Source organism: Salvelinus namaycush, chromosome 20 (assembly GCF_016432855.1).
Source record: "Salvelinus namaycush isolate Seneca chromosome 20, SaNama_1.0, whole genome shotgun sequence".
Lineage (NCBI taxonomy): Eukaryota > Metazoa > Chordata > Actinopteri > Salmoniformes > Salmonidae > Salvelinus > Salvelinus namaycush.
This window is the reverse complement of record NC_052326.1, coordinates 13,536,657-13,564,269: the sequence shown is the minus strand read 5'-3', so window position 1 is coordinate 13,564,269 and position 27,613 is coordinate 13,536,657. Positions and strand designations below refer to the sequence as shown.

Below are 27,613 nucleotides of genomic sequence, written 5' to 3'. Positions count from 1 at the left end.
GAGAGTATGCGTAACGTCTCTGCTATTCAAACAGTCATCACACAGCTAAATATGATCACTGGGGGCCATCTCCTGTAGTTGGCTGTAGTAAGAGTATATTACTTAATTAGAGGATGATTTCTTTCAGTGTATTTATGTTCCACTGTATTCACTGATAGAGATACATCTGTATTGCACAAAAATTATGTGCACTAAAATTATGTGATATAACACAAATTATGACACTACACCTGTGTACAATTATGCAAGTTATGCTTTGAAGTGAGTGACTTCTTTAAAAATTCTAAACACTGAAATCCAGCAAAGTTTATAACACAAATTATTCATTTTTTAAATGAGGGTTCCAGTTTCCATTTTCACTGATAACATCTCACACGTTCTGACATTTCAAGCCACACCCCCATATGTAGATTTTCAGGCACTTACCAGGCAAGTTTGAGACAAGTTACAAAAATAAAATATGCGATGACAACTCTACTGCCTACAATAGCACCATTCACCATCCCATTCACCTTGTCGTAGACCTGGCGCGTGCGTCCCCACCCAACACCAGAACCCCCTCTTCTGTTCTCTTCCTGCGTCCCTCTGTGTGCGTGATTTATGGTTTACCAGCTCAGCACCGTTACGCAACACTGCGTGCCTTCAGATGCATTATTTGAGTCAGTTGAGATTTAATTAAGATCACAGCCTTTAAAATCCCCTTCAAATGAAAATGTACCCAAAGACAATGCCTGACATCCTCATGCAGATTGTTTCCATACTCTGCACACCAGCAACGCAAACCTAATCCTTGTTTCCATGGCGGCAGACAAGGGGCCACAAATTGTGTTGCTTTTTTACGCCGGTTTGTGTTGTTGTCGTCTTTTGTGAGTCAGAAAAACCATGTGGCCAATTAATAATAATAAAACGGGAGAAGTCAGCAGCTGGCTTACAGTGTGTGTGAAAGCCTTCGAGAGATAAATCGAGATCCAACACGTATGCCTCTGCTTATATCTTGGTACTGCCTACTGAATTATTCCACAACTACTTTGACAAATAAAGCATTTATTTTTTTTCTTTGAGGAGCCCAGCAGCAATCAACACAGTATCACATAATACGTTCTAGTTGTGCAGGACAATTGGCAAATATAGGCTAGTTATACTTTTTTTGACACCCATCACTGTCTATACACCATATAATCATACTGTTAACTGACTATCTCTACCCATGAAATACATAACATCTTGACTTCATTCGCCTATCTGAAATAGAGGCAGGCTTTGAACAAGCGCGCTGAGCAGTAATGCACCTTGAAACTGAACAAAAGCTCTTTTCAAGTCAAAACGTTCCTCAATCCAGCAAGGAGTCAGCAGCAACAGCAGAGAGCAGCTGGTGGTTTTCTATATCACCGCTAAACTATTCCCCCTCACTCACTTCACACTGCAAAGCAGTGGCCAGTCCTGTAAAGGATATCCCAGAGCGCTGTGGGCTCTCGCTGGCCCCGTGCCCCCCTCTCTGGGTACAGGGTAATATCTGGTTGCCTACAGTATGTCATGGTTTAGAAATGACAGGTGCTGGCAGCCTATCGCCTTGACAGGCCACTGGACAAATAACGGCCCTGCCCGAAAGGGCTAATGCACTACTAATGAACAATAAATCAACTTTGATTACAAACTGTCAACCTAATCAGCTCGCACTCCAGCTCTCCCAAAATGCAGCTGCACAGCATTACGGTGCACATTGGCTGTTTAGACTTCACTTTCCTCACATCTAATGTGTACCTCCACCGGCCCCTCTCTGCCAGACACCTTCAGCCACTCTGCACTCTACCACCATGACACACGATGCTGCTGAAAACTCCCTCCCAATGCCTCAGACACAGTCTGGTGCTCAGTACAAACATGGCAGAGGGGGTAGAGGGTGAAAACACTAGCCTTAAAAGTGAGGAAAATGGGGGTCTTTTCAAAGCATGCATTAATATATTAATTGAAAATGTCATTTTGGAAGACTCTGGAGGCTCTCACATCATTAAAAGTTAAACCAGCACCACAAAGTCAATAACTGTCTTCAGTCTAATACCTAAGGGGTGTTTCGTGGGGTTCAAATGTACCACCAGGGAAATAGGGGGAAGTTGGTGTAGAGAGGTTCAACTTCACCACTCATTTCTATTCCCCACCCCCTTTACAACACACACGCGTGGGCACACGCACACAAAAAACTTTTCAGGAAAACTGTCGCTGCTGACATTTAGAATGATTGAGTCGGGCTAAAATGGTTACGTAGTGACGACGTCAAATGTAGAGATATGCCTCCCTCTCCCTTAATTTCAAGTGTCAGAGTGAGGAGAGGATCATCCCCCCCCCCCCCCCCCCATCACCTCACTGCCTCTCTCACTTGACAGGAACACTGTCGATAGCCCGGAGAGAGAGCCAAGTCTGAGCGGCACACACACACACAGCTCACAAACACACACAGCTCAAAAAACACACACAGCTCAAAAAACACACACAAACTGAGAATATCTAATGTCACACTTTTACACTAAACAACAACAGCAAGCGCTAGCGAAGCTGAGGGCTACATGTACCTACTACACACTGGGATGTATAATATACTAAATACTAATATGTGATAAACAACTTCAAGTCTAAAATAGAAACATGCCCCACTGCTTTTCCTAGAACTTTCCATATTTCAACAACACATACTGAAGTACCAGATCCTGATTATCAGGTTAGTACAGCGTCAGGACTGTAAACAAAACCAACACAACTGGAATATTTACTACAGTTTACAGTATCTAAATTGGCTTTACAACTTCATTTAAAGTGAAAGTTAATGTAAAGTGTTAACTTCATGTAAACTGTAACTAAATACACAAACAAATAAACCAAACACTTAAACGTTTCATTTGTTGAAGCACATTTCAGCAAAAGGAAAATCTCGATCTCTGAATGGCATCAGCAACTAATAGCAGTTAAACACATATCTTTAAAAACACAGCTTCTCCCCACAAATCACACATGCCTGTAGTGTAACAGCCTTCAGGGCAAGCCTGTACTCTGTCCCTACCTACGGAACACACTAAAACCTGGATCTGTTCTCCCCTTAAACAAACTGCATGATAAAATGAACCAATTACAATGATATAACAACAACAGATAGACAAAAGCCCTCTTTTCTTTTCCCTGGACAAATTAAATTGTCAAGTTTTACACAAGAAAGCTGGCAAAATTGCAGAATCAATCATATTGACAAACCTGACAAACTCCATTTAGCTGGCAGGGTAAACAGAGAGCTGGGCCGTGCAGTGTGGAGTGGAGCGGAGAGGAGCACGATGGAGAGAGAGAGAATGAGAGGCAGGAAGGCAGGCAAAGAGGCAGGCGGACACTGCTGTGCTGTGGCGTCTCCAGCCTTCCTCGGGATACAGACAGATTGCACGCACAAGGTTGCTCCCTGGCTGACAAGATAAAAAACTATCCAATCAACCACGCCCTTCTCCACCAATCACAACCAGCCCCCTAAACATAATCAATTCAAATGGCCTACACAATAGGGAGCCTAAGGCCGAGCTGCAGGTGAAACCATGCCTTTGTGTGGGGCCCCTTTAAAAAGAAAAAAAGCCACAGTTGACGGCTGTTAACCCTTTGACCCATGCTGAAACTCCGGCCGCGCTATTGAAACAATGGACGTCTGAAGAAAAGAGGCCCTTTAATTAAACAACAGATAAGTAAACACAGCTATCCAGCTGAAAGAAAGAATCTAGCCTGCTATGAGAAGCTTTATTGTTCTGGTAAATGGAATTGTTTACAGCGCCAGGACAAAGAGACAAACTCATTTTATATTCTGATAACAACAAACAGCCAACAAACAATTGAGATGCTTTGTTGTTTATTTTTTATATCTAAAATAAATGCTTTTTTATTGTAAATGTGTTGTTTGTTGAATATTTTTGTTTCGTTTTTTAAAGTTTGTGTGTACTTAGTAAGAAACTGATTTTCCAGTGACCCTATCACCACTTTCTTTTTCCAGGGGATCTTTAAAAAAATGTTGCCCTTTGTGTCTAAATTGTAAACGTAAGCAATAAACTCGATGTACTCTTTGATGACACTACAAACTACTAAAACTACTTGTCCTAATACTTCACTACACAACAGATAGTACTACCTTTGGTAGTATCACTACTACTTAATCACGATAAGAGGAATTAGCTGTCATAATATCCTCACATGGTTAAACACCCATGTGCACCTAGTATATAAAAGAGAAAACAGGTGAACAGGACTCTGCCCCCTACTGGATATGTATGAACTGCACAGGCGAGAGATAATAGATATTTGAAAACATGTCTACATGTATTTTTCCTGGTTTTGAAATAATGATATTTAAACCGTGATAAATATGTCTGTATTGTCTGATAATACACTTAATCAATTCAAGCATGTTTCAGATGAGCCATAACTATGGAATACTTCAGACATGAAAATAATCCTTTAAATCAGGATTAACACGTAACTCTGCTAATGACCAGGTCAATAAACACAAAAAAAGAAAAACATGGCCATAACAAAACTGCTCATATCAATGTCTTTAAAAGTTTGTCTAAGGATGAATGCTCATGGAATACATTCCAGTCCACAAATACACTGGTAAACCAAACACAGCCCGTACTTAACAATCCACTGCCTTCATCTGCTAATAACTAACAACAAGCTTTGCTAAGACGGGTGACCTATATAAATTATTGACTGGGAAACCTCAAGTGTCAAAAGTGACAATTCCAATACATATCTTAGTGAATAATTAAGTAGAAGAAAAAAAGCTCTTTATTTTCTTTCTCACACACACACACACACACACACACACACACACACACACACACACACACACACACACACACACACACACACACACACACACACACACACACACACACACACACACACACACACACACACACACACACACACACACACGTGGTATCAGCTCTGGGCACACTCTTCTCCCCAGTATCTCCCTGGAGTTGCATGTCGGCATATTCTCAATAAAACACCTTCTTAGCAGTAATAGGTCACTGTTCTCATTTCAATGCTCCCAAAGGCCTCATGATAAATTTAGCAGATATACAGTTCAACCCTCCCCTTTCTCCCCCTCCCACTCTACTCTTCTCATCCTCTGCCTGAGCCTGCACTGTATACAGTAATTACACATATGTAACGATGTGATACATATAGATTTTTACAAACACATTTTATCAACACAGAGGATCATCAATATCCTTGAGCTTTCAGTTTTATGCGTATGACACAGTAAGGAGATGACATAATAAAATACTAAATTTCCTGCCTGAGTTACAGTGAAAGTATGAGTTAACGTCTGGTGTTCTGACTAGGGATTTGTTCTGGGGTTAAAGACGATGACACAGTTCACGTTACACAGCTCCTATTAATAAACAAAGTGGGAGAATACATTATTTCTAAGCCATATCAATATTGGTATAATACATACAGTATCTAGATATATCTAACTCATTTTACAATTCAAATAAAAATATAAACTGTATACAAAAAGTTTTGCCTTATACTGATAAAAAATTTGTAAACTTAACTTTAATCATGAGAAAGCAAACATTGTTTGGTTCCCTCTTGTCTGAGAAAAGTAAATTATTGTTTACAGATCCAGGGGCTGGTTGCACCAGTTGGTCATAAGTGGGTCGTAACTTTACGTCCAATGTAAAATGTGATCTATGCCAGACCTAAAAATTATACATGTTGCAGGCTTTTCAAGAGAAAAAAGTGGCAATAGTATTGTTTGTCCATCTTGAGATGATGCAGACTCAAAATAGACTGCAACATAAAAATAACTAATGAAATCTGTCATTCATTTTCGCATTTGTGTCAATAAGATTTTACATCTAACTACGATGTTTTGTGCAGTATTTCTCAAGTGAAAACATTTGCATGAAAATAATTTGTCTCTCTGAATGACAATAAAAACTTAATTGAAGATTCCTTACTGTTGACCAATCACCAACGAAGGGGCGTAGACTTCAGCTACTGACTTCGAGCGAATAAACCTTTGCCGAAGACGAAAACAAACTGTTTCGGATGGGAATGCGGACTCCTTTAGTCACGCCTGTTTAGGGTTGCAAAACTACTGGTAATTTACCAAAGTTACCAGAACTTTCGGTATTATGTTAATTAAAAGTTATTCTGAACTTGATAAACAAAACATTTTTATTCATATATAATATTCATTTTTTATATCTGTGTCCATATTGTCCACGAGTTTTTAGTGGATAGACCATTTTGAAAAAAGCATCTAAATCAACGATGGCATTATTTTCAATTAACTCTGCAACTCTCCAAATATTGTATTTTTTATAACTGCCACCGATTTGGCGCCAAAACATTTACAACAAAGACATATTATTGACATAATATAAAGGATATTTCATGCTGAAACCCTCATATTAAACACCAATGGTATTCCATAAGTTGATGGTTTATATTTAGGATGTTTTACAGCTTTGTCATTCTATATATTTTTTTTTTAAACAAAAAATCTTATTTGATTATTGTATATATTTTACATGTGATAAGGCTACACAGAGGGCCAAAGATAATTACAGAGACCCCAAAAGGCCACTAGATTTAATGTGATAAAATTCCCCCCAAAAACTTAAATTACCAAACTTCTAGTAGTTTACTGGTAAACTTTGAAAGTTACCAGTAACCTAAGCCTGTTAAACAGTGTTACAAGGATTTATTGTGTTATTGGTTTGGATATTTACTTTTAATCTCAGGCATTGAAGAACACATTGTTAACTCAGGAGATTTGGAGTCTGTATTTTATAAATATTTCCTGAGGTGATATGCCAGCCAGCATAGGACGAAGTTTGTGTTTCTTTGTGTTCTGTCTGCTGTGGTTTTCACTTAGTCAAAACAAGAACATCTGCAGCGATGTGCAACATGAATTTAGGGGGGTGGGGGAATTTTGTGCTGTATTCTTTCACGATTGATTCATATAGAGATATTTTGAATCAGACACTATATTAAGAAGTACAGCACCTTACTATGACATTTTGTTGAGGAAAAAACAAATCCTATAGTTGAATGATGCCAAATGGAATGAGCAGTCAAATAGTCATCTTTATCAAACAGTATTATGTCAACATGGTAAAAATACTTAGTTTGAGTACATTTTGGGCACTCGAGTGCATCCGTGCCAAGTATTTGGTATCCAGAAACAAGTCATAGCTACATGAATTACCAGGGCGTGGACTATAAACACATACTCTTCAGTGCCCAAAAGGAATATAAGTATCTATGGTGTGTCACTCAATCCAGAACATCTCTCATACATTGTTTCAGGAATGTACACCCCCTCTAAAGAACATATGAGTAAAACAGGGTGAGTAGATAACACCGACGGTGTATCTGTGTACACAATACGCCTGATTTTAATCCTGCGAAGCACGCTGGTCAGTTAAGCGTCAGTTAAGAATGCTCATCAGTTATCGCCTTTGGTCTTGGACTTCCTTCCAAGCCAACTTAAAACTCCAGGACCTGAAGTCCCTAGAGGAGTAAAAAATAAATCATGTACGAGTTGTATAGTTGTGAAGCTCTGACGCTTGACCCTATTGCACTCGGATGTTTTTCTGACTTGTGTCACGTACGTGTTCGTTACTGATGTACTGCTTATTGTGATGATGTCATTTTCATCTGGTTGATGTCATGTGCCTGACTGTCTGATACTGATGTGTTGATGCTGCTGTCATGGTCTAGGTCTCTCTTGAAAAATGGATTTTTATCTCAACGAGACTAACCTGGTTAAATAACGGTTATGATAAATGTAGAGATGCGTGAGATACTTGAGTGGATGTTTTTTTATATGGATATGAATGCTCTGTCCTTACAGTCCATACATCTACCCATTATCCCCCTAAAGGGGGAGTGAATCATTCCAAACAACACATGGCTGTCATCAAGATACTGTGGCGGAGAATGATTTAAAGATACAAGATTTGGGGGGAGGGAGAGACGGGGAAAGAGCTTGAAGGGAAACATCAGGCCTCAGAATAAAAAGCTCCTGAAAATGGCAGTGGCTTAAAGCCCTGTGACTGGAGTCAGGCAGACAGTCATCGGATGGCTGAGGCTTACTAACAGGCTGGAACAGACTGCCTGGAAATACAAGGGATGACTTCATTCTGACCGAATTATCCAAACCTGTTTCTAATATATACAGTACACATAATACATTTTTACAATATGACAAGAAAAACAAGCGGTGAAAAAGACATCCTGATCCCTGGTTACACATGGATGCAGGGATCAGCGTTGGGTTGATCATTCCTGGCGAATTAAATCACCTCAAAGCAACAAAGATATCAAATAAGAATTCATTACCACATCACCTTGAGAGCTTTTACAAACACAAAAGGACAGAGACATCACTTACATACACACCCACAGACATATGTGATTTGATTCTGGACCTAAAATACATCTTTAACTGTGCTGTTGAACTTGAAAAAGATTGATTTCTCTAATAACACAGTATCTGTCAGAACATTCCCATTTCAATCCCAGTTCAAAACAAGGAGTAGGCCTAGTCCCTGTTTACTGACCGTTGAAAGGAGAATCCAACCACACTGGCCTTGATCGTCTGAACCCGAACGTGTCTGTTTAAAACGGGAAACCTGGCTCATTTGGGGTCCACATCTTGGGCACTCATCAAAGAGTGGATGCGCTCACCTCCATTGTCCCGTTATCTCAGCTGGCCTTCCTGTTTGGGAAGGGGGCCAAAGTGAGCCGAGCCCGGGCTCATTGACGCCTCGCCCGCCACCACGGATAGCGCTCTGGGCCACAGGGCGGCTGGGCTGCGGGAGGGAGCGCCTCGGAACACCGCCTCTGATCGCCTCAGACCCCTGGCTGAGGTCCAGCCGGCAGGCCCCGGCCCGGTAGTCTAACGACTTACAGCTTGGAGCGCTGTGGTGTGCATGTGTCAGGACAATGCCATGGGTCTACTACAAAAAACAGAAGTAGAGAAAGCCAGGGGCTTCTCATCCCCTGTCAAGATTGAGATTTGGCCCCTGCATTCTGTCACACCACGCTGCCCCAAAGACCATAAATGAAGGATATGAGCGGCGAAGGGGAGGCAGAACTTAAAAGGCTTTCTTCATGTAAAACTGAAAAGATTAACTTTTGACCTGGAGATGCCCTCTGTGAGACTGTGCACAATGGTGTATAACAGAGATTGGGAGAGACTGAAAGAGATAGAGAGAGATACAGAGAGAGAGAGATACGGAGAGAGAGAGAGAGATACAGAGAGAGATACAGAGAGAGAGATACAGAGAGAAAGAGAGAGAGAGAGAGAGAGAGAGAGAGAGATACAGAGAGAGAGAGAGAGAGAGAGAGAGAGAGAGAGAGAGACCAAGATATTCACCTGGATTTTTTCCCTTACATATTTTGCCAATTTCTGAAGAATAAAAAGCACTGCTCCCTTGACATCACGGAAATGTTCAATGCAAAATTGATCAGAGGATGTTGACAAGATGACCTATCAGACGAATCATGATAATTTCATTTAAATAAAAAGGAAGCCAACGCATCATTTCAGTGAACAGAGGAAGTCAGGAAACGATAAAAAAGCTGTTTCTCTTTTCTTGTTTTCCGTTTCTCACAAGCTTCAAGGACTCAGCTTCAGTAGAAATATGAAAGAACTGATCTTTACATGTTGCTTTCAGAGAACACGCAAAGATTCAACAAGGGATTTTTTTTCTGTAGTCTGCCGCCCTATGTGACGCATTTGCCTGTGCTACAAATAATCTGTCTACAACCAAAAATATTATAAAAATACGCCTAATAGGTGGACTGGGCATTTGTCAAACCATTAACATGTTCTGTTTTCAGTCCTAATACACACACATTCTCAGGATTGTCTTTTCTGAGCTGCCAATACTGGCTAATAAAAGTGAACTTTCTTCATTGAGGGTTCATATAGAGAACCATGGTTGGCTTTCAGCCTACCTAACAGTACCTAATGGTACTAGTGACATGAATAATGAATAATGAAGGCCCATCAAGGCCACCATTCAGACCTGGAACAGAACAAGTCTAATCTGGGCATTACGCAGATGGCACAGGAACCATGTTGACATAACATCTTCAGCCCAGCTTCATGTCACATAATCCACTGTAGGCGCTGGGTGTCTACCCAGGATGCCTTGCAGCGTGGTGTAGTTAACTGAGCAGGCTCCTAAGAAATGCCACAAATGAGACTCTTTTTTCCCCCCTTCTCGCTCCACGGTGTGAGTGGACTATCAGCGAGGGTCCGACAGTGTTGTTCCTAATGACCTATTTCTCCACTCCTGATCCTGCGGCTGGCATAATTAGTTACCTGGGGCTGCAATCCAATTTGAAGTGATGACAAGAAAGTGATCCATGAAAAAGTAATAAGTTAAATCCAATTTCAGCCAGCCTCTAATTAAATGCACATGGAACTAATGAGTCAAACCCTACCATTTCACTGATAATGCTAATTAGCGAGGTGGGAGTTGCTTGCTCGCGTCCTGCGCCACTGTAGGTGTGAAGCGCGAGGTAAAGTGGCATGGACTCGTTTAATTACATGTGTCATTCTGTCAGTAATTTACTCGCTTTTTGACCAGTCAAGTATGTTACGCTGCTCTCCAGCCTGCTAACAGTTGTTTGTATGATTTAGTCTGATTAAAGGCCCTGGGTAACTGTATACAAGCAGGACATGCGGCATCTTGTCTACAAGTTTCATTGGGGGGTTTGGAGATTAAAACACCCCCCCCCCCCCCCCCCCCCTTCTTGGAGATATAAAACCAAAGAGCCATTTCATGCTGATCAAGGATTCACCTGCTTGCTTGATTTTTCTCCCCGCTTCCATGCAGGTCATTTCTTTCTGATGTTTCAGATATTCTGCGCTTCATTATTTTTGACTTGAATAAAATGAATTGGAGTGAGTCACAGAGGTCATGCATCTCTCTCTGTCTAATGGGGAGACTGCCAAGATGAATGGCCCCTCACCGCAGACAGCTATACACAGCTCTACACATCAGGTGCTTTTCTGGGGTGGCAGCTTACTACATAGCTCATAATTGTTGTATTATGTCTTTTGATGACCTGTTCCAACTCAATAGAAAAATCATTATCCCCAAGTATGCTGTGGAGAATGCCAATGTTGTTGCACTAAAGGGGTCTTCTAGTGCTTTCTCTATGTGTGGGTTTGTCCTTCTAGCTAAAGTGTCTGAATAAAGAGGCTGCTCCACTGCAGAAAGACCAAATATATTATAAACTCATGCACACACACATTCTGATTATGTACGAACACAGCCATTGAATTTATGTATTTAATTAGTGGAGTTTGTTACTCTGAGATAAATAAACACTTGTGGACTTGTGGCTTTTCATTATGACAGTTTCAACATAGGAAAAATGTTACATAGCCTACAACACTACAGAGGAGGCAATTTAGCATTTTATTTAGATAGTATGACCAGCCAGCCTGTGCTCTTCACAAGTACTGGGCAGGGAGAAGAGAAAAAAGGCCCAGGCTCTCTTTTCAATAGCTGAGTGACAGGTTGGGCAAGATCTCTGTATACATTAATAAATTAGAATTTTAATTTTGTCTTTGTCTGCGGGAGATGGTCTAGTACTTCTCTACGTACCAACAACTGGCTGTACGCTGGAATCCTCCATGTGGCCCCCACTGTTGACCTCTGCTGCACAATTCCCAGCCTGACTCGGGAAACTGTTTAGTTTGATCCTTTCAACTTATTTGAATCCTGACAAATACGCACACAACTGAAAGGTCAGCACAGTCATATTTCATCCGCTGGAGCTATTCCTGAGACATCTGCACAACAAAGAGCCTCTTTCACTACCTGACATTAGACCTAGCTGCTACAATAGCTCATTAAAAAGGGCCTCCTCTGGGAAAGGGGGTATTAAATATTAGATATACACACACATACAGAACAGGCCTTCGTATTAATTACCAAATATGCCCTGAAGTCGTTTGCAATTTCACACTGAAACAAACAACCCCTCCTTGTTCAAACAAAGATACGCATCTGAGGCAGCTCAAACGGCTGATCTGAAATTAACGTAAATATTGCATCAGATACGGATAGCTGTTCCTATTCAAAAGCAGAAAAGATGAAAAATCACAAAGGCTACCCAAATAAATTCCATGCATCCCTTACCCACTAATTCTCACCCCCCACCCCATCCGCACACCCCGTCTGCTCCCTGGTGCCCCCTCCTGCTAGTGGTGAAAACAGTTGATCCTCAATATGAGTGAGAGTGAGAGTGAGTGAGAGTGTTAGAGAGAGAGAGGCGAGAGAGAGGCGAGAGAGAGCGAGAGAGAGAGAGACCAAATAGCTCCTAAAGCATGTCCAGGCTCAGATCTCTGCTGGAGAGTTGGAACCCTCACCTCATCTTCCCATCTCTCATCCTTTATCCTCTTTTTCTTCATCCTTCCTATAAACAGGCCACTCATCCTTCTATCACATACTTACCACTGCTACAACAGGCCTCGACCAGCAACACAAATACTGCATGTGTGCATTATTGCCTTGGCTTTAATTAAAATAAAATAAACAGAATACATAAATATTTCTCAGAAGCTGATTTCTGTGAGTCTAGGCTATATACAATCCTGTCTTTTTTACATCGTAATATCATTAAAGTGTCACAGTCTGAAATGTATGTTGTTGACCACCATTGCAATCCCCACCCACGAACACACAGACACACGAGCGTGGTTGGTCTACAACCGTCACTCGCTCTGCCTCTCTTAATTTCCTGTTTATGCAGGTTGCCTGGTGCATCCCCCCCGACAGACAGAAAGAAAACAGCACACAGTGTACCATAGAAAAGATCAAGAAAGTTCAGCACTCCATTGTTCAACTTAATAAGTGACTTTTACAACCGTCCAACCACTTGTGTTTGTCTTGAGGTTTACAACCAGGAAGTAACAATATGACAGTTGACTGGTGCAACAGCAAACAATACCGTTTGCATGTTGTTAACATGAAATACTGTATGAGAGTGTGTTGTAGTACCTGTAGACTTGGCTGCTTCTCGCTGCCTTTGGGGGATTTTAGACCGGTGCCTTGCTGAGGCTGCAGCTGTTGTTGTTGTTGTTGTTGTTGTAGAAGGATCTGTCGAGCCACTTGGAGAGCCTGGAATAGAGATTAAAATGATGGTGGGTTAAAAAAAGGAACAACATTCAAACTAAAAGCAGATATTTTATTGTCTTGTGTCTTGGGGCTCAACCATTTTCTTGAGACCAATCGTATTGCTTTTAACACAACAGATGTAACCCAAACGGCAATGTGTTCTCGGACTGCAGATAGACAACAAAACAAAACGGACATTATAAAAATGTTTTCCGTCCACGCCTCGTTCAAACACATTTCCATAGTTTCCTCTCAACGCACAAACAAGAATCAGTTGACAAAACAAACTTGTGGAAGGACTAAAAAAGGACAAAAATCAATATCAACCGGCCAGTGAAAATATTTTTCTGTTGATAAGTGGCACTTACAGTAAACAGAAAAAGAGATTGGTGCTTTTTGATCCTCCTCTCCCTCTGTCGTCTCCCCCCCCCTCCAGAAAGCAAATAAAAGGTTTATTGCTGCTCCAAATATCTGTTAAAGGACACGGCCTTCTCAGTGGAAAACAAAATACAGTGCAGTCACATGTTTATTGCTCCAGCTACTCCCTTTTCCCTTACGATAAATAATCAAACATGCCATCCAGAACAAACAAAGCCGGGGAGCTGGGAAAAACAGTGGTCATGAAAACCACACTGATACCAAGAAAAGCAAGCGCGTGTTCCCACAGTGAGCCGCCAGTCTCACACCTACACCAGTAAAACATCTGAGTAAATAACTGGGCTCATTCTTTCCATGTTCCTCAGACGCTTACTCCCACAATTAAACAAACTTAAACAAACAGTCGGGGGCACATCCAAGCCCATCTCACACAGCAGAGTTATAGTCCTCAAGTCAATTATTTGATAAGTTAGGTTGATTGCCAGACGGAGTCAAATTAAAAGCGGTATGTGGAAGAAGAAAAAGGGGGAGGCGCTCAGAGGATGTAAGATGGAAAGTTAAAGAAACGTGTGAAAGAGTAAGAGGAATGTGTGAAATATTGTATGAAAGTGAAATATCAGAAGGAAGAGGGTATGGTGAACGAGTTATAGAGAAAGAGGAAGAGAGAGTGATAGGATAAGGAGTTGATCTGTAGGCCTGTTAAAGCTCTATAAAGGAACAGATGAGAGGGGAGTTCAGCTCAGACGCGGGGGCAAACAGCTGTGCGCTGGTCTGTGTGTATATGTTGACCCCTCTCTAACACAGGCCTGTGGGATGACATCATGAGGCAAGAATATGACCACAGGCTACAGGGGCCACTCTCCTGGCGTCTCTCTCTCTCTCTCTCTCTCTCTCTCTCTCTCTCTCTCTCTCTCTCTCTCTCTCTCGTGAGAGGAAAACCTCAAGCCCACACATTCATAAAAGATAGTATACCCTTTTCTTGTGACAGAACTCGTGAATACCATTTGTATCTCTGTGTCCAGCATGGAAAAAGTTAGAGGTAGTTTCATGAGCTAATGCTAACGCTAACTAGGAATTGCGCTAACACTAGCTAGCAATGGCACTAGCGCTATTTAGCAACTTCCTTCAAACTGCACGCAGAGACATAAAATGGTATCTACGAGTTCATCTGACTCTGGGGAAGTTGATAGAGGGCCTCACTGCCAAAATCCCGAAGTATATATTTAATGTGCAACACAGTTTGTTTTTAATTATCCATTAAACAATTACTACTAGGGGGCTCACTGCATTGCAGATCTAGATGCATCACAACAGACCCCGGTTTGTTCCCGGGCTGTATCACAACCGGCCGTGATCGGTAGTCCCATAGGGCGGTGCACAATTGGCCCAGCATCGCCCGGGTTAGGGGAGGCCGGGCCGGGCGACCTCGGTCGTCAGGTGAACGGTGTTTCCTCCGACACATTGGTGAGGCTGGCACTACTACTAGTTTGATGGTTGTAGCCATCAATTGTCCCATTAACTATCAGCCATATAAGCAGTTATTTCATTTCAAACTTCACATTTCTCTAGTATGGGCTACTTATCGTAATGAACGATATCAGCAAAATGCCTATAACAAGTGATCGGTTTGGTCGGTGTCGCTAATTTTTGGTTTATCATCCCAGCTCTACTAACACTTAAGAAATCCAGCATAAGAGCAACGTAATACAATAAGCTCAAGTCGTAGGTAAGTATTAGTTGATGGTTAAAAGTTATAAACACATTGTCTACAGTACTTATGTCAAATGAGCAGCAGGAAGTCAAGTTTAATAGACAATAGAACACAAATGACAGAGCTGTATAATGGAAAAGAGGAGAGCAGGTTCTTATGCTAAGAGAGAATGACATTACCTGGTGAGGTAGCATGGCACAACAGAGCACAGAATAGTTTAAGACAAGCCCGCGGATTACTACAGGGCAACATTCAAACGTCTTCTCTAACTTATGACACACAGATGTTTTGGTGTAATGTGTCTGGTTTACTAACAGGGGGTGTTGGAACAAGGATACTTGAGTCAACAGGATATCATGGGAGTTCCAGACACTCGTGGATGAAGATATACGTTTCTGGGAACCATTGGCCAAAGAAATTGGGCAAAAAGCCTACATTACACTATAATCAATCAGCAGAAATACAGTAACCGTGACACTGCAATGCAACACTGTATTTTCTCATCATCCAAGTTGATCTTACGTTGATCATCAACTAGAAACTATTTAATACTTTTATATTTGACAAAAGTGAGAAAATACAAGCAGACAATAATCACTTATTAGTCAGACTGTTTAGGCACTCTGTTTCACCCAATGACTTTGTAAAATAGTTTTAAGAGCAAAAGACACAGGATGAGTCAAAATGACTTTGTCGTTATTGAAAAATAACGAGCTAAAACGGACTAGCTGAGGAACCTATGCAGAGTGTTTCCGAGGTGAGGCCGGCTAGAGGCTGAGGAATGATTTGTTGTTTAACAAGGCGACTGTAGCTGGCTGCCTTGAAGAGGCCTAATGCCGTGCTAAAATAACCCATTGTGAGCTGTCACTGTGATGTTTACACAGCACCCACTCTTCTCTTCACACACAGACCTTCTTCTCTCTCTCCCTCTTCTCCCCTCTTTCCCTGGAATTCATCTCTTTTTGATCTCACATTCAAAGGTACTGAGCCTTGATCGACGTACAAGTCTAAAAGCAGCTCCAGATGCGATAAACTGCCAGCGGATGACAGGCCGGAGCATCTAAAGAGCAGAGAAATGAGGAGAACAGCATGTTGTCTGGGCACTACAATAGCACAAATCAAGAGACATATTAGGTGGAACTGATCAGATACAAAAACTGCTCAAAACAGATAATGGTGACTAAGTTGCAAAGGGAACAGGAGACAATCTTGCTATTGTGAAAAGCAGATGTAATGCTAAGTGGGGAAATACTGCATGTTTCCAGAATTCTAATGTTTAAAACCATAGCAGAATGAACTGTGTATATTTCTATCTGGCAAAACATCTCATGAGTAACATGAGGCTTCTCAAATCAGATTCAGATATTTGTACGTGCCAAATCCGTATATGTAGGCCTAGGTTCAACTGGAGACGGTTCCTTAGAATGTCCTGCTATGGTTGTTTGTAGTACAGGCTAAGCTGTAGCTGTACACCATGAGCTAGGACAAGGAAAACTACAGTATTTAAACACACATACACACACACAAACGTACAGAGTAAAAATCCTTCAGGAACTTTTAATTAGAAAACACCCTCCAGGATCAGACAAGGTCTTATCGTCAACAAAGAAGATGCAATTTGGTATCCTTGTCCTTGTCATTTGGAATCCTCTTTTATTTTCCTATTTCAAATGTGTTCAAAGTTCACACTTTCCCTTGTGTTTAACGGGTCTGCCTCAATAAACACGACTGCCTTATCTGCATATACTTTCACACCATATTAGTGAATATAGTCTCTGAAAAAGGCAGGAGCAGCTCTCATGTCCCAGGGCTATCTAACAGCGATAAGGGATTGGGCTGAGTAGTGGATGTCTTTATATGCCGTCTGCACATTATTTACAGGCTTTGGGTTTCCTGCTGTTTAAGCCAGCTCTGGGTGCCATACAAATCCCTGCTCAGAGAATTACCACAGAGTCAAGTCTTCGCTTTGATTCAGCCCTGCACCTTTTACCACGTTGTAATTGTACGCACATTTTGGACATGTGACCAAGGGCACTTCTTTATCTCTCTACATAATCTGTTGGCTTAGAGTAAACTAAACAAAAAATAGCAAATAACTTAAGTCCAACTGTAGAGGAATTCAAATGTGCTGGTTATAATGAGAGTCTAGCGGCAGCCTACGTTACGCCCAGAGAGGAGACCAACAACACTCATCCTCCATTTCAAACTGACAGACAAATAATAGAAAAATGTGAGCCAGGTCAAAGAGGGTGGTTGTGTGAAAAGTGAGAGGACTCCATTCAGGGTGGCTCCACTGAGAGAGGGGTGGTGAGAAATGAAACGAGGGTCTGGTCTAGTGTGTTTGCTCAGACGCATCAGGAGAGAGCCCTCTTTATTTCCTCCGACTCACCAATGTCCTCCAACCCCAACGCCAGGGAAGACCTTGAATGTGAAATGGTTTCAAACAAATTGCCCCTAATTGCTAGAAGATGTGTGCGCAGGTGTAACCGGATCCCTGTGGCCATTGTGGAGACTGGAGGGAAACAGAGAGCGGTGGAGGAGAGGAGGAGTAGAGGAGAGCAGGGTCCAGTGCTGGCTGTTTACTCAGTGGCTGGAGTTTATTAGATAGGAGACCAGTGCTCTCAGACGGCCAGCAAAACCCCAGCTAATAGGTTAGTTCTTAATAGTCCTGCTCAGCAGACACAGACCTTTCTCCCCCCGTCTCAGTCCTCGATGGGCTTGCGTGGTGATGGCCTAAATGTCAAGGTTCTCTGCTCAACTTTCTGAGTGAGAGAGCACACGTCTCAACTCACCTGACATTTATGGCCCTGGCTCTACCCCTACCCCTGATCCAAACAAGGGGCCCTTTGCACCTCAGCTGCAGCCCTGTGCAATAAGCTCCCTTCTCTCTGGCTCCTCCTGGTGTGACGATAGCACAGTAGGCGAACTCCCTCCTATTGATCTACGGATAGGAAAGCCATTCTTTATTTGTATTTTATTACGCCGTCTATTGTAAGACTGATGGTGAATTTATTGAAGCTGCGAAAGTTACTGACACTCATTGTAACTAGTAAGAGGATGTGGGTGAGGAGGGGGGGGGGGGGGCTTTGAGTGTGCAAACATATAGTAATGGAATTAACTTATAAGTGTTAACAATAAGTGTCATTTTAATTGAAATGCCTTTGATTTGACAGAATTCTTAAACATGTGACCGGATAAGCAACGGGAGGATTGTGTCTATTTATTTTAATTGCGTTTAAAAAAAATACTATGGCCGTTTATCTGTAATGCAAAGTAGGCAGTGCTGGATTCCCAGTAAGTATGTCATTAATGCCATTTCCAAAAAGCCTCTCCATATGGAAAACAGGTACCCATGTTCAAACCTCACGCTTTACAGGCCCTCTGAAAAACACTCTCTAACCCATGTTTAGATTTCCAAACTAATTCATGTAGAATACATAAATAAATCAACGTTTTATACCCACTTCAAACCATTATATTCCCTTCCTTTGCTGCACTTTTCAACTAATCTATTAATATTTATGACAAGACTAAACATTTCAAATTGCCATGTTTAAACAATATAAAGCACAGCATGCAATTATATAAGTTGCAAGCTGACTTCAATAAAAAATCCCATTTTGTTTGTTCTCCACATAACAGGTAATGCAATGGCTTGACAAATGTTTTCAGGGGGAAAATGGAGTGAAAGAAAAACAGGGAAGAAAATTAAGTTTTTAAACATGAGTGTGGATGGAAGAGGGGGTTGTGGAGCGGGACTGATGATGGACGGCAGGGAGTGAAGGGAGGGAGAGGAGGAGGGAGACAGAAAGAGAGAGGGTAGAGAGAGGAGGGGGCACGGAGCAGGCGCAGAGCAGAGAGTAAACAGTGGCCCACCAGGCGGGCCCGTCTGGGCCCAGCGCTCCACTCGGAGCCTGGTACAGCAGTGTGACCGGCAGCCCGGGAGGTCAGCTCAGCTATGCAGGCCTGACAGCTTCCGTTTGCTGTGTGCCGCCGGTTTGTTTGGATTCTCCAGGCTTGCTTAGCCAGCAGCTTAACAACAGATGGCAAAAAGAAGGCCCCTATTCAAAGAGGTCTGGATAAAAACATACATATAAAGAAAAGCACACATACTGTAGATACAACACACACACACACACTGAAGTGTCATTTACGATCAAAGTAACAGGGCCAAAACCTACACTAAATTAGACGAATGTAAGAAAATAACAATGGCTTCACTGTCTTCGCACAGGCAGGACAAACAGACATGCACACACACACACACACACACACACACACACACACACACACACACACACACACACACACACACACACACACACACACACACACACACACACACACACACACACACACACACACACACACACACACACACACACACACACACACGCACACAAGCGCACAGGCACACAGACAGTTTTGTCTGATTATAGGACAACAACTTCCTATCATGATTCAATAACAATGAAAATCTCTCTTTGAAGACCTTTCCATCCCTGGCATTCAGCAGTTATTAAATGAATAGTGTGTTTATTACTGCTTTAGAGCGGTGTAAACTCATAAACACCCTCCTAGACTACAAGGGAAGCTGTCAACTAAATATTGTTTCCCTCATGAGTCTCTCTTCCACCTCAATTACGCCTTTCAACTTCCCAGGCACTGTATGATAAAGTGGCCGTAAAAATCATTCACATTAATACACCATTGTGCATCTGCTGCTAAAGGTAATTAAAGAAGTAAATGACTCATAAGAATAGACATATTAGCCGCAAAATGAAAGGCAACTGGGCTGCCTCATGAAAATATGTACCATTAAGATACTGCATTTTCATATTCAGGGTAATCAGCTCCACTAGCCTGATGCTGATTTAATCCACTTCACTTGGAAAGTCTATCAGAGCGCGTCCGCGTGTCACTCTTTCTCCCCCTGGTAGCCACGCTGCATTCTGCTTCAGCACCGCCAGTGAATGGCACCAATGAAGGGAGGTCACACAGAGGCAAATCAGTTGGGGAGCAGTCAATGCTTTGGTTTCACTTAGATGGCAGAAATAGAGGGAAAAGAGAGAGGGAGATTGAGTGAGGAGGAGAAAAACGAGAGAGATAAAGAATAGAAAAAAAGAAAGAAGGGAAAAATGCAAGGCAGACCTCAGTCTGTACGCTCCTCTCTCCCGCTGCCCTTCCCTTTCCCTTCCCAACATGCAACACCTGGGGATGCCCACCCCCAAGTCGATAAAACACGGAAAATGTCCTGGGCATGCCAACGATGCTGGGTATCTAGACAGTGCTTACAAAATCCTCCTTGTTTCGTTTGTTATTGCATTTTCGCCTGCGGAGTTGCATCAGGTAGTGGTTGGGAGTGTCGTGCTTGGGAAAGGGAGCTTCCAAAAACGACGGTTCTGAGGAGAATTCTCCCGGGTATAGCGTAGTGTTTAGAATAGGAAGGCCTTGTTGTTCTTGGTCTCATACACATTACACAACTTCATCAACAGAGCAGCTAACTCCCAAGTCGCTCCCAGTAAAACCCCAAATCTCTGATTTGTGTGGCACTGAATATAGATGAATACAGACAGCCTGTGTAACATTACACACACAACGCCCTGCTACAAAGCACTGCTTCAGGAGGAGACTGATATTCTGTATCAGACAGTTGACACAAATGTGGGGGACTCAGACTGCTTAGGGCACTAGCTGCTTCTGTGTTGTCAGTTGATCGTTCCTCAGCTCCTCTACTATGGGTTTACTACTCTGCTGCTCAACCGTCTGAGACCCAAAAATAAAGTTGGCCTATAAATATGAAGCCACCAATCAAAAACACCTAAAAAGGTAGTGACATTGCCTGGAGCCTATCACTGCTGTGAGGGCAGGATAACACGATGTGCTCTGACCCTAGAGAAAACACACTATCTTCACAAAGCTTGTGGTTGATTTCACAAACGCAGAATTTGGCCAAATGAATCCGGAATCCATCTCTTGGTTGCTACTGCAATTGAGCCTTTATCTGTGGTATACTCATTAAACGTTAGAAAATGGCTTCTATCATAGCTACACTGATCCCAAGCTTCATATACTGTACATGTGCGTGGCCAAATAGTCTATGTTCATGTCATCTGACCAAAGCACCAGTTCCAATCCAAGTGCCAATGCTGTTTAGCAAACTCCAAGTGTTTACATTTGTTGGATGACATGAAAATAGAGCTCTTTGGCCACGCACACCAGCGGTGGGTTTGGTATCCACATGAGAATGAGTGAGCAGAAAAGAACACCATAGCTACTGTAAAATATGGAGATGGATCTTTGATGTTATGGGGCTATTTTGCTTCCACTGGTCTTGGGGCCCTTGTTAAGGTCAACAGCATCATGAACTTCAGCAGTACCGTGATATTTCTGCCAAAAATCTGGTTGCCTCCAAGCTAAAACTTGGCTGCAAGTGGATCAATCTTCCAGCAAGATAACCCCAAGCACACATCAAAATCCACAAAGAAATGGCTAATTGGCCACAAAATCTAAATTTTGCAATGGCCATCTCAGTCTCCGGACTTGAAACCCATTGAAAACCTGTGGTTTGAATTGAAGAGGGCCGTCCATAAGCGCAGGCGAAAGATATCAAGGATCTGAAAGGATTCTGTATGGAGGAATGGTCTAAGATCCCTCTCAATGTGTTCTACAACTCATAAAACATTTTAGAAAAAGGCTCAGTGCTATTATCTCCACAAGGTGAGGTATTGAAAGGTACTGAAAACAGGGGTGTCAAAAAAATATATTTTACTTGTTAAACAAAATCTCTTTCTATGAGCAATCGCATTACTATAAAATAATATAAAAAAATATTTAAAAAATGGGAGCATACAATATAGCTCAGTATTTTAATTAATTATTTTATATAGTCATTTTTGCAAATCTTTATCAAGGATGTCAATTTCAGACCACACTGTACATAATTTGCTACGGATTTCCTTTGTCTTGACCTGAAGGACGTAAACCCCCCTGTATGAGGTCTATGAGGTGCCAGTGGAGGAATCCCAGTGTGGTTGGAGTGAGAGTTCCTCTACGGGAGAATATTTCTATAAATCACAGCGACCCCAATTGGCCATGGCTGTGGATTGAGTTGCAGTGGAGAGGCAGCTCCCTGGGAATACCACTGTCTCTGTTGAAGTCATTCCAAGATGGGTAATATGATCCCAGACAGACAGGAATAAAGGAAGAGAAAAAAATCTAATTGCTTTGGCCGTAAACTAGAATGATCTCCTGGCTGGTTCTGGAGTCTGGACAGATCACCAGTCAGCTTGGACTGACATGATTCATCGTAGTGTTCTGACGAAAGAATGCAAAGACAAAAGAGTGGCCGTACTCTTTTGGTTTGATTATGACGTCCTCTGCCTTTCTAGTGTTAACATGGCATTACTCAAACACTCACAAGTAGGGTTGCAAAGCTACTGATAATTTACCAAAGTAATTTATACTTAAATAACAAACAAAAAAAAAATCTTCATATATAGTATTCATTTTTAAATCTGTGTCCATATTGTCCATAAGTTTCTACTAGTGGATAGACCATATGGTTCAAGAGAAAACAGCCTAATTGTCACGTTCCTGACCTGTTTTCTGTTAGTTTTGTATGTGTTAGTTGGTCAGGACGTGAGTTTGGGTGGGCAGTCTATGTTTTCTGTTTCTATGTTGGTTTAAAGGGTGACCTGATATGGCTCTCAATTAGAGGCAGGTGGTTTTCATTTCCTCTGATTGAGAGTCATATTAAGGTAGGTGTTTTCACACTGTTTGTTGTGGGTGGTTGTCTCCTGTGTCTGTGTAAGTGTATGTTACGCCACACGGGACTGTTTTCGGTTTTGTTTGTTCGTTCGTTTTATGTAGTCAGTTTTCCTGTTATTGCGTTCTTCACGTTGTATGTAAGTTCGTGTCCAGGTCTGTTGACTGCGTTTGTTATTTTGTAAATTCTCAAGTGTTTCGTGTTCGTCGTGTTTTCTGTTTTGTTTAATAAATAATATGTCGAACTACAACGCTGCAGTTTGGTCGAATCACTACTCCTCCTCTTCGGATGAAGAGGAGGAGGAAAGCCGTTACAGAACCACCCACCGAATCAGAACCAAGCAGCGTATGTTCGAGCAGTGGAATACACAGGACTACTGGACTTGGGAGGACGAGCTGGATGGTAAAGGTCCATGGGCACAGCCGGGAGAATATCGCCGTCCCAAAGCTGAGCTGGAGGCAGCGAAAGCAGAGAGGCGGCGATATGAGGAGGCAGCAAGGAGACGTGGCTGGAAGCCGGAGAATCAAGCTCAAAACCGGAGATATGAAGGTACGCGGCTAGCGAGGAAGCCCGAGAAGAAACCCCAAAAATTTCTTGGGGGGGGGCTAAGAGGTAGTGGGCCAAGGGCAGGTAGGAGACCTGCGCCCACTTCCCAGGCTAACCGTGGAGAGCGGGAGTACGGGCAGACACCGTGTTACGCAGTAGAGCGCACGGTGTCTCCTGTACGTGTGCATAGCCCGGTGCGGGTTATTCCACCTCCCCGCACTGGTAGGGCTAGATTGAGCGGCTCTACATATCTGGCCACCAGTACGTCTCCTTGGGCCGGCTTACATGGCACCAGCCTTACGCATGGTGTCCCCGGTTCGCCTACATAGCCCGGTGCGGGTTATTCCACCTCCCCGCACTGGTCGGGCGACGGGGAGCATTCAACCAGGTAAGGTTGGGCAGGCTCAATGCTCAAGGGAGCCAGTACGCCTGCACGGTCCGGTATTTCCGGCGCCACCTCCCCGCCCCAGCCCAGTACCACCAGTGCCTACACTACGCACCAGGCTTCCAGTGCGTCTCCAGAGCCCTGTTCCTCCTCCACGCACTCTCCCTATGGTGCGTGTCTCTAGCCCAGTACCTCCAGTTCCGGCACCACGCACTAAGCCACCTGTGCGTCTCCAGAGCCCTGTACGCACTGTTCCTTCTCCCCGTACTCGTCCTGATGTGCGTGCACTCAGCCCGGTGCCACCAGTGCCGGTACCACGCACCAGGCCTATAGTGCGCTTCGAGAGGTCAGTGTGCCCTGTCCCTGCTCCCCGCACTAGGCTTGAAGTGCGTGTCTCCAGTCCGGTGCCTCCAGTTCCGGCACCACGCACCAGGCCTACAGTGCGTCTCAGCCGGCCAGAGTCTGCCGTCTGCCCAACGGCGCCTGAACTGTCCGTCTGCCAAGCGCCGCATGAACTGCCCGTCTGTATTGAGCCTTCAAAGCCGCCCGTCTGCCATGAGCCTACAGAGCCTTCCGCCAGACAGGAGCCGCTAGAGCCTTCCGCCAGACAGGAGCCGCTAGAGCCTTCCGCCAGACAGGAGCAGCCAAAGCCTTCCGCCAGACAGGATCAGCCAGAGCCATCCGTCTCCGCAGCGCCATCTGAGCCATCCGTCTCCGCAGCGCCATCTGAGCCATCCGTCTCCGCAGCGCCGTCTGAGCCATCCGTCTCCCCAGCGCCGTCTGAGCCATCCGTCTCCCCAGCGCCGTCTGAGCCATCCGTCTCCCCAGCGCCGTCTGAGCCATCCGTCTCCCCAGCGCCGTCTGAGCCATCCGTCTGTCCCGAGCCATTAGAGCCGCCCGTCTGTCCCGAGCCGTCAGAGCCGTTAGTCAGTCAGGAGCCGCTAGAGCCATTCGTCAGTCAGGATCTGCCAGAGCCGCCAACCAGACAGGATCTGCCAGAGCCGCCAACCAGACAGGATCTGCCAGAGCCGCCAACCAGACAGGATCTGCCAGAGCCGCCAACCAGACAGGATCTGCCAGAGCCGCCAACCAGACAGGATCTGCCAGAGCCGTCAGCGAGCCATGAGCGTCCAGAGCCGTCAGCCAGCCATGAGCGTCCAGAGCTGTCAGCCAGCCATGAGCGTCCAGAGCCGTCAGCTAGCCATGAGCGTCCAGAGCCGTCAGCTAGCCATGAGCGTCCAGAGCCGTCAGCCAGTCATGAGCTGCCCCTCAGCCCAGAGCTGCCATTGATCCAGAACTGTCCCTCAGTCCAGAGCTGTCTCTCTGTCCGGAGCTGCCCTTCAGTCCGGAGTTGCCCCTCTATCCTGAGCTACCTCTCTATCCTGACCTACCTCTCGGTCTTGAGCTATCTCTCTATCCCGGTGCTGCCCCTTGTCCTGGTGCTGCCCCTTATCTTAAGGTTAACATTTAAATTAAGTGGGTGTAAGATGAGGGTGGTCATTCTAAGGGGGAGACGTAAGCTGGGATTGACTATGGTGGGGTGGGGACCTCGCCCAGAGCCACCACGTGGTCAGATGCCCACCCAGACCCTCCCCTAGACTTTGTGCTGGTGCGCCCGGAGTTCGCACCTTGAGGGGGGGGTTATGTCACATTCCTGACCTGTTTTCTGTTAGTTTTGTATGTGTTAGTTGGTCAGGACGTGAGTTTGGGTGGGCAGTCTATGTTTTCTGTTTCTATGTTGGTTTAAAGGGTGACCTGATATGGCTCTCAATTAGAGGCAGGTGGTTTTCATTTCCTCTGATTGAGAGTCATATTAAGGTAGGTGTTTTCACACTGTTTGTTGTGGGTGGTTGTCTCCTGTGTCTGTGTAAGCGTATGTTACGCCACACGGGACTGTTTTCGGTTTTGTTTGTTCGTTCGTTTTATGTAGTCAGTTTTCCTGTTATTGCGTTCTTCACGTTGTATGTAAGTTCGTGTCCAGGTCTGTTGACTGCGTTTGTTATTTTGTAAATTCTCAAGTGTTTCGTGTTCGTCGTGTTTTCTGTTTTGTTTAATAAATAATATGTCGAACTACAACGCTGCAGTTTGGTCGAATCACTACTCCTCCTCTTCGGATGAAGAGGAGGAGGAAAGCCGTTACACTAATTCATAAAAAAAAAAGCATATAATCAACTATGGCATTATTTCAATTAACTCTGCAACTCTTCCAAATATTAACGTTTTCACAACTGCCACCAGTTTGACCCCAAAAAATTGACAAAACAAATAAATATTGACATAGTAAAATAAATAAAAGTGTGTAAAAAAAAGAAGATAAATGATATTTCATGCTTAAACCCTCACAGTAAACAACATTGTTATTCACTGTTGATGGTTTATATTTAGGATAATATTTTACAGCTTTGTCATTTAATTTATTTAATTATTTCATATATTTCACATGTGATAAGGCCACACAGAGGTGCAGAGATAATTACAGACACCTGTGATATTCTGAAGTACCCAAAAAGGCCACTAAATGTCATCATATACATTTTCCCACAAAACTTGAAAGTTAACTAAATTCTGGTAGTTTACTGGAAAACTTAGTTCCCAGTAATATACCCTCCCTTTGCAACCCTACTCACAAATCACACGTTTTCCTTCACTTTGGCGAGGACAATTGTGAGGAAAGTAACAACAAGTCATGGGGAAAGTCATGTAAGTGTATGTAAGCACTTTTAACAAACATAACATCCTGTAGTAATTAGCATGCAAGGCGAAGCATGGCGACAGAATTGGCCGGCTTCAATCAGCCTGAAGCCACCTTCAGCACACTGCACAGACACCTCCTGAGCTGCAGGCTTCAATAAACGTCACAGGAGAAGATGATCACAACGCAAATTAAGTTACGTGCCAAGCTTAAAAGGCTTACATAAACATGTGATGGAAATATTGAACAATGGCGACTGTGGTGAAAAAAAACAGGCTTCTGTATATAATCTGTCTTGATGAAACGAATGAATTTGAAATGAATGCAATTAGGTGATAAATCTATCTAGATGCTGGAATCAAGTTTTATTTTATAATTCTTTTATCAGCGTTTATGTCCGCTTGTTCTCATGTTGTCGTTTTGGTCTCATCTCCTTCGCTCCTTGTGTGCACCTTCCCAGATACAAACACACACACACACACACACACACACACACACACACACACACACACACACACACACACACACACACACACACACACACACACACACACACACACACACACACACACACACACACACACACACACACAAAGCCAGCCACTTCCCCCTGCCACTCACAACAACAAAGATAAGAGATCATGTCTTCCTCTCTGAAAAGCGGTTTCAACTCGATTTTTGTATTTGAGGTCTGGTCCAACAGAATTGGTCATATGGACACCGAAACTCATTGTGTGGAGAAGGAAACCTTTCTATCAATACTCTTTTTATATCTCAACTCCTCAAATTGCGCAGAGCAGACACTACTAAAACGGGAGTATCAATGAACATTGATTCTGGTAAGTTAATGCTCAGACAGAAGGGTCTGTTCAAAACAATTAAACTGTTCTACCTTGTTAGCTAGCAAATAAATACAAGTTGGCTAAACTTGAAATATAAAGAT

The 27,613-nt window shown here is 43.3% G+C and overlaps 1 protein-coding gene across 8 annotated transcripts in view; it reads right to left on the bottom strand.

The window, feature by feature from the left end:
* The window catches only part of LOC120065057 (forkhead box protein P1-B), a 210,141-nt gene that overhangs the window by 43,895 nt on the left and 138,633 nt on the right, over window positions 1-27,613 (bottom strand). For 7 of the 8 annotated variants that reach the window (XM_039015733.1, XM_039015729.1, XM_039015728.1 and 4 more), the window contains one exon: window positions 13,074-13,193. In XM_039015733.1, coding sequence (XP_038871661.1) covers window positions 13,074-13,193 — 120 coding nt within the window. Of the gene's footprint in view, window positions 1-3,240; window positions 3,429-13,073; window positions 13,194-27,613 lie in introns of those variants that run through there. The other variant, XM_039015732.1, reaches the window with a different exon arrangement.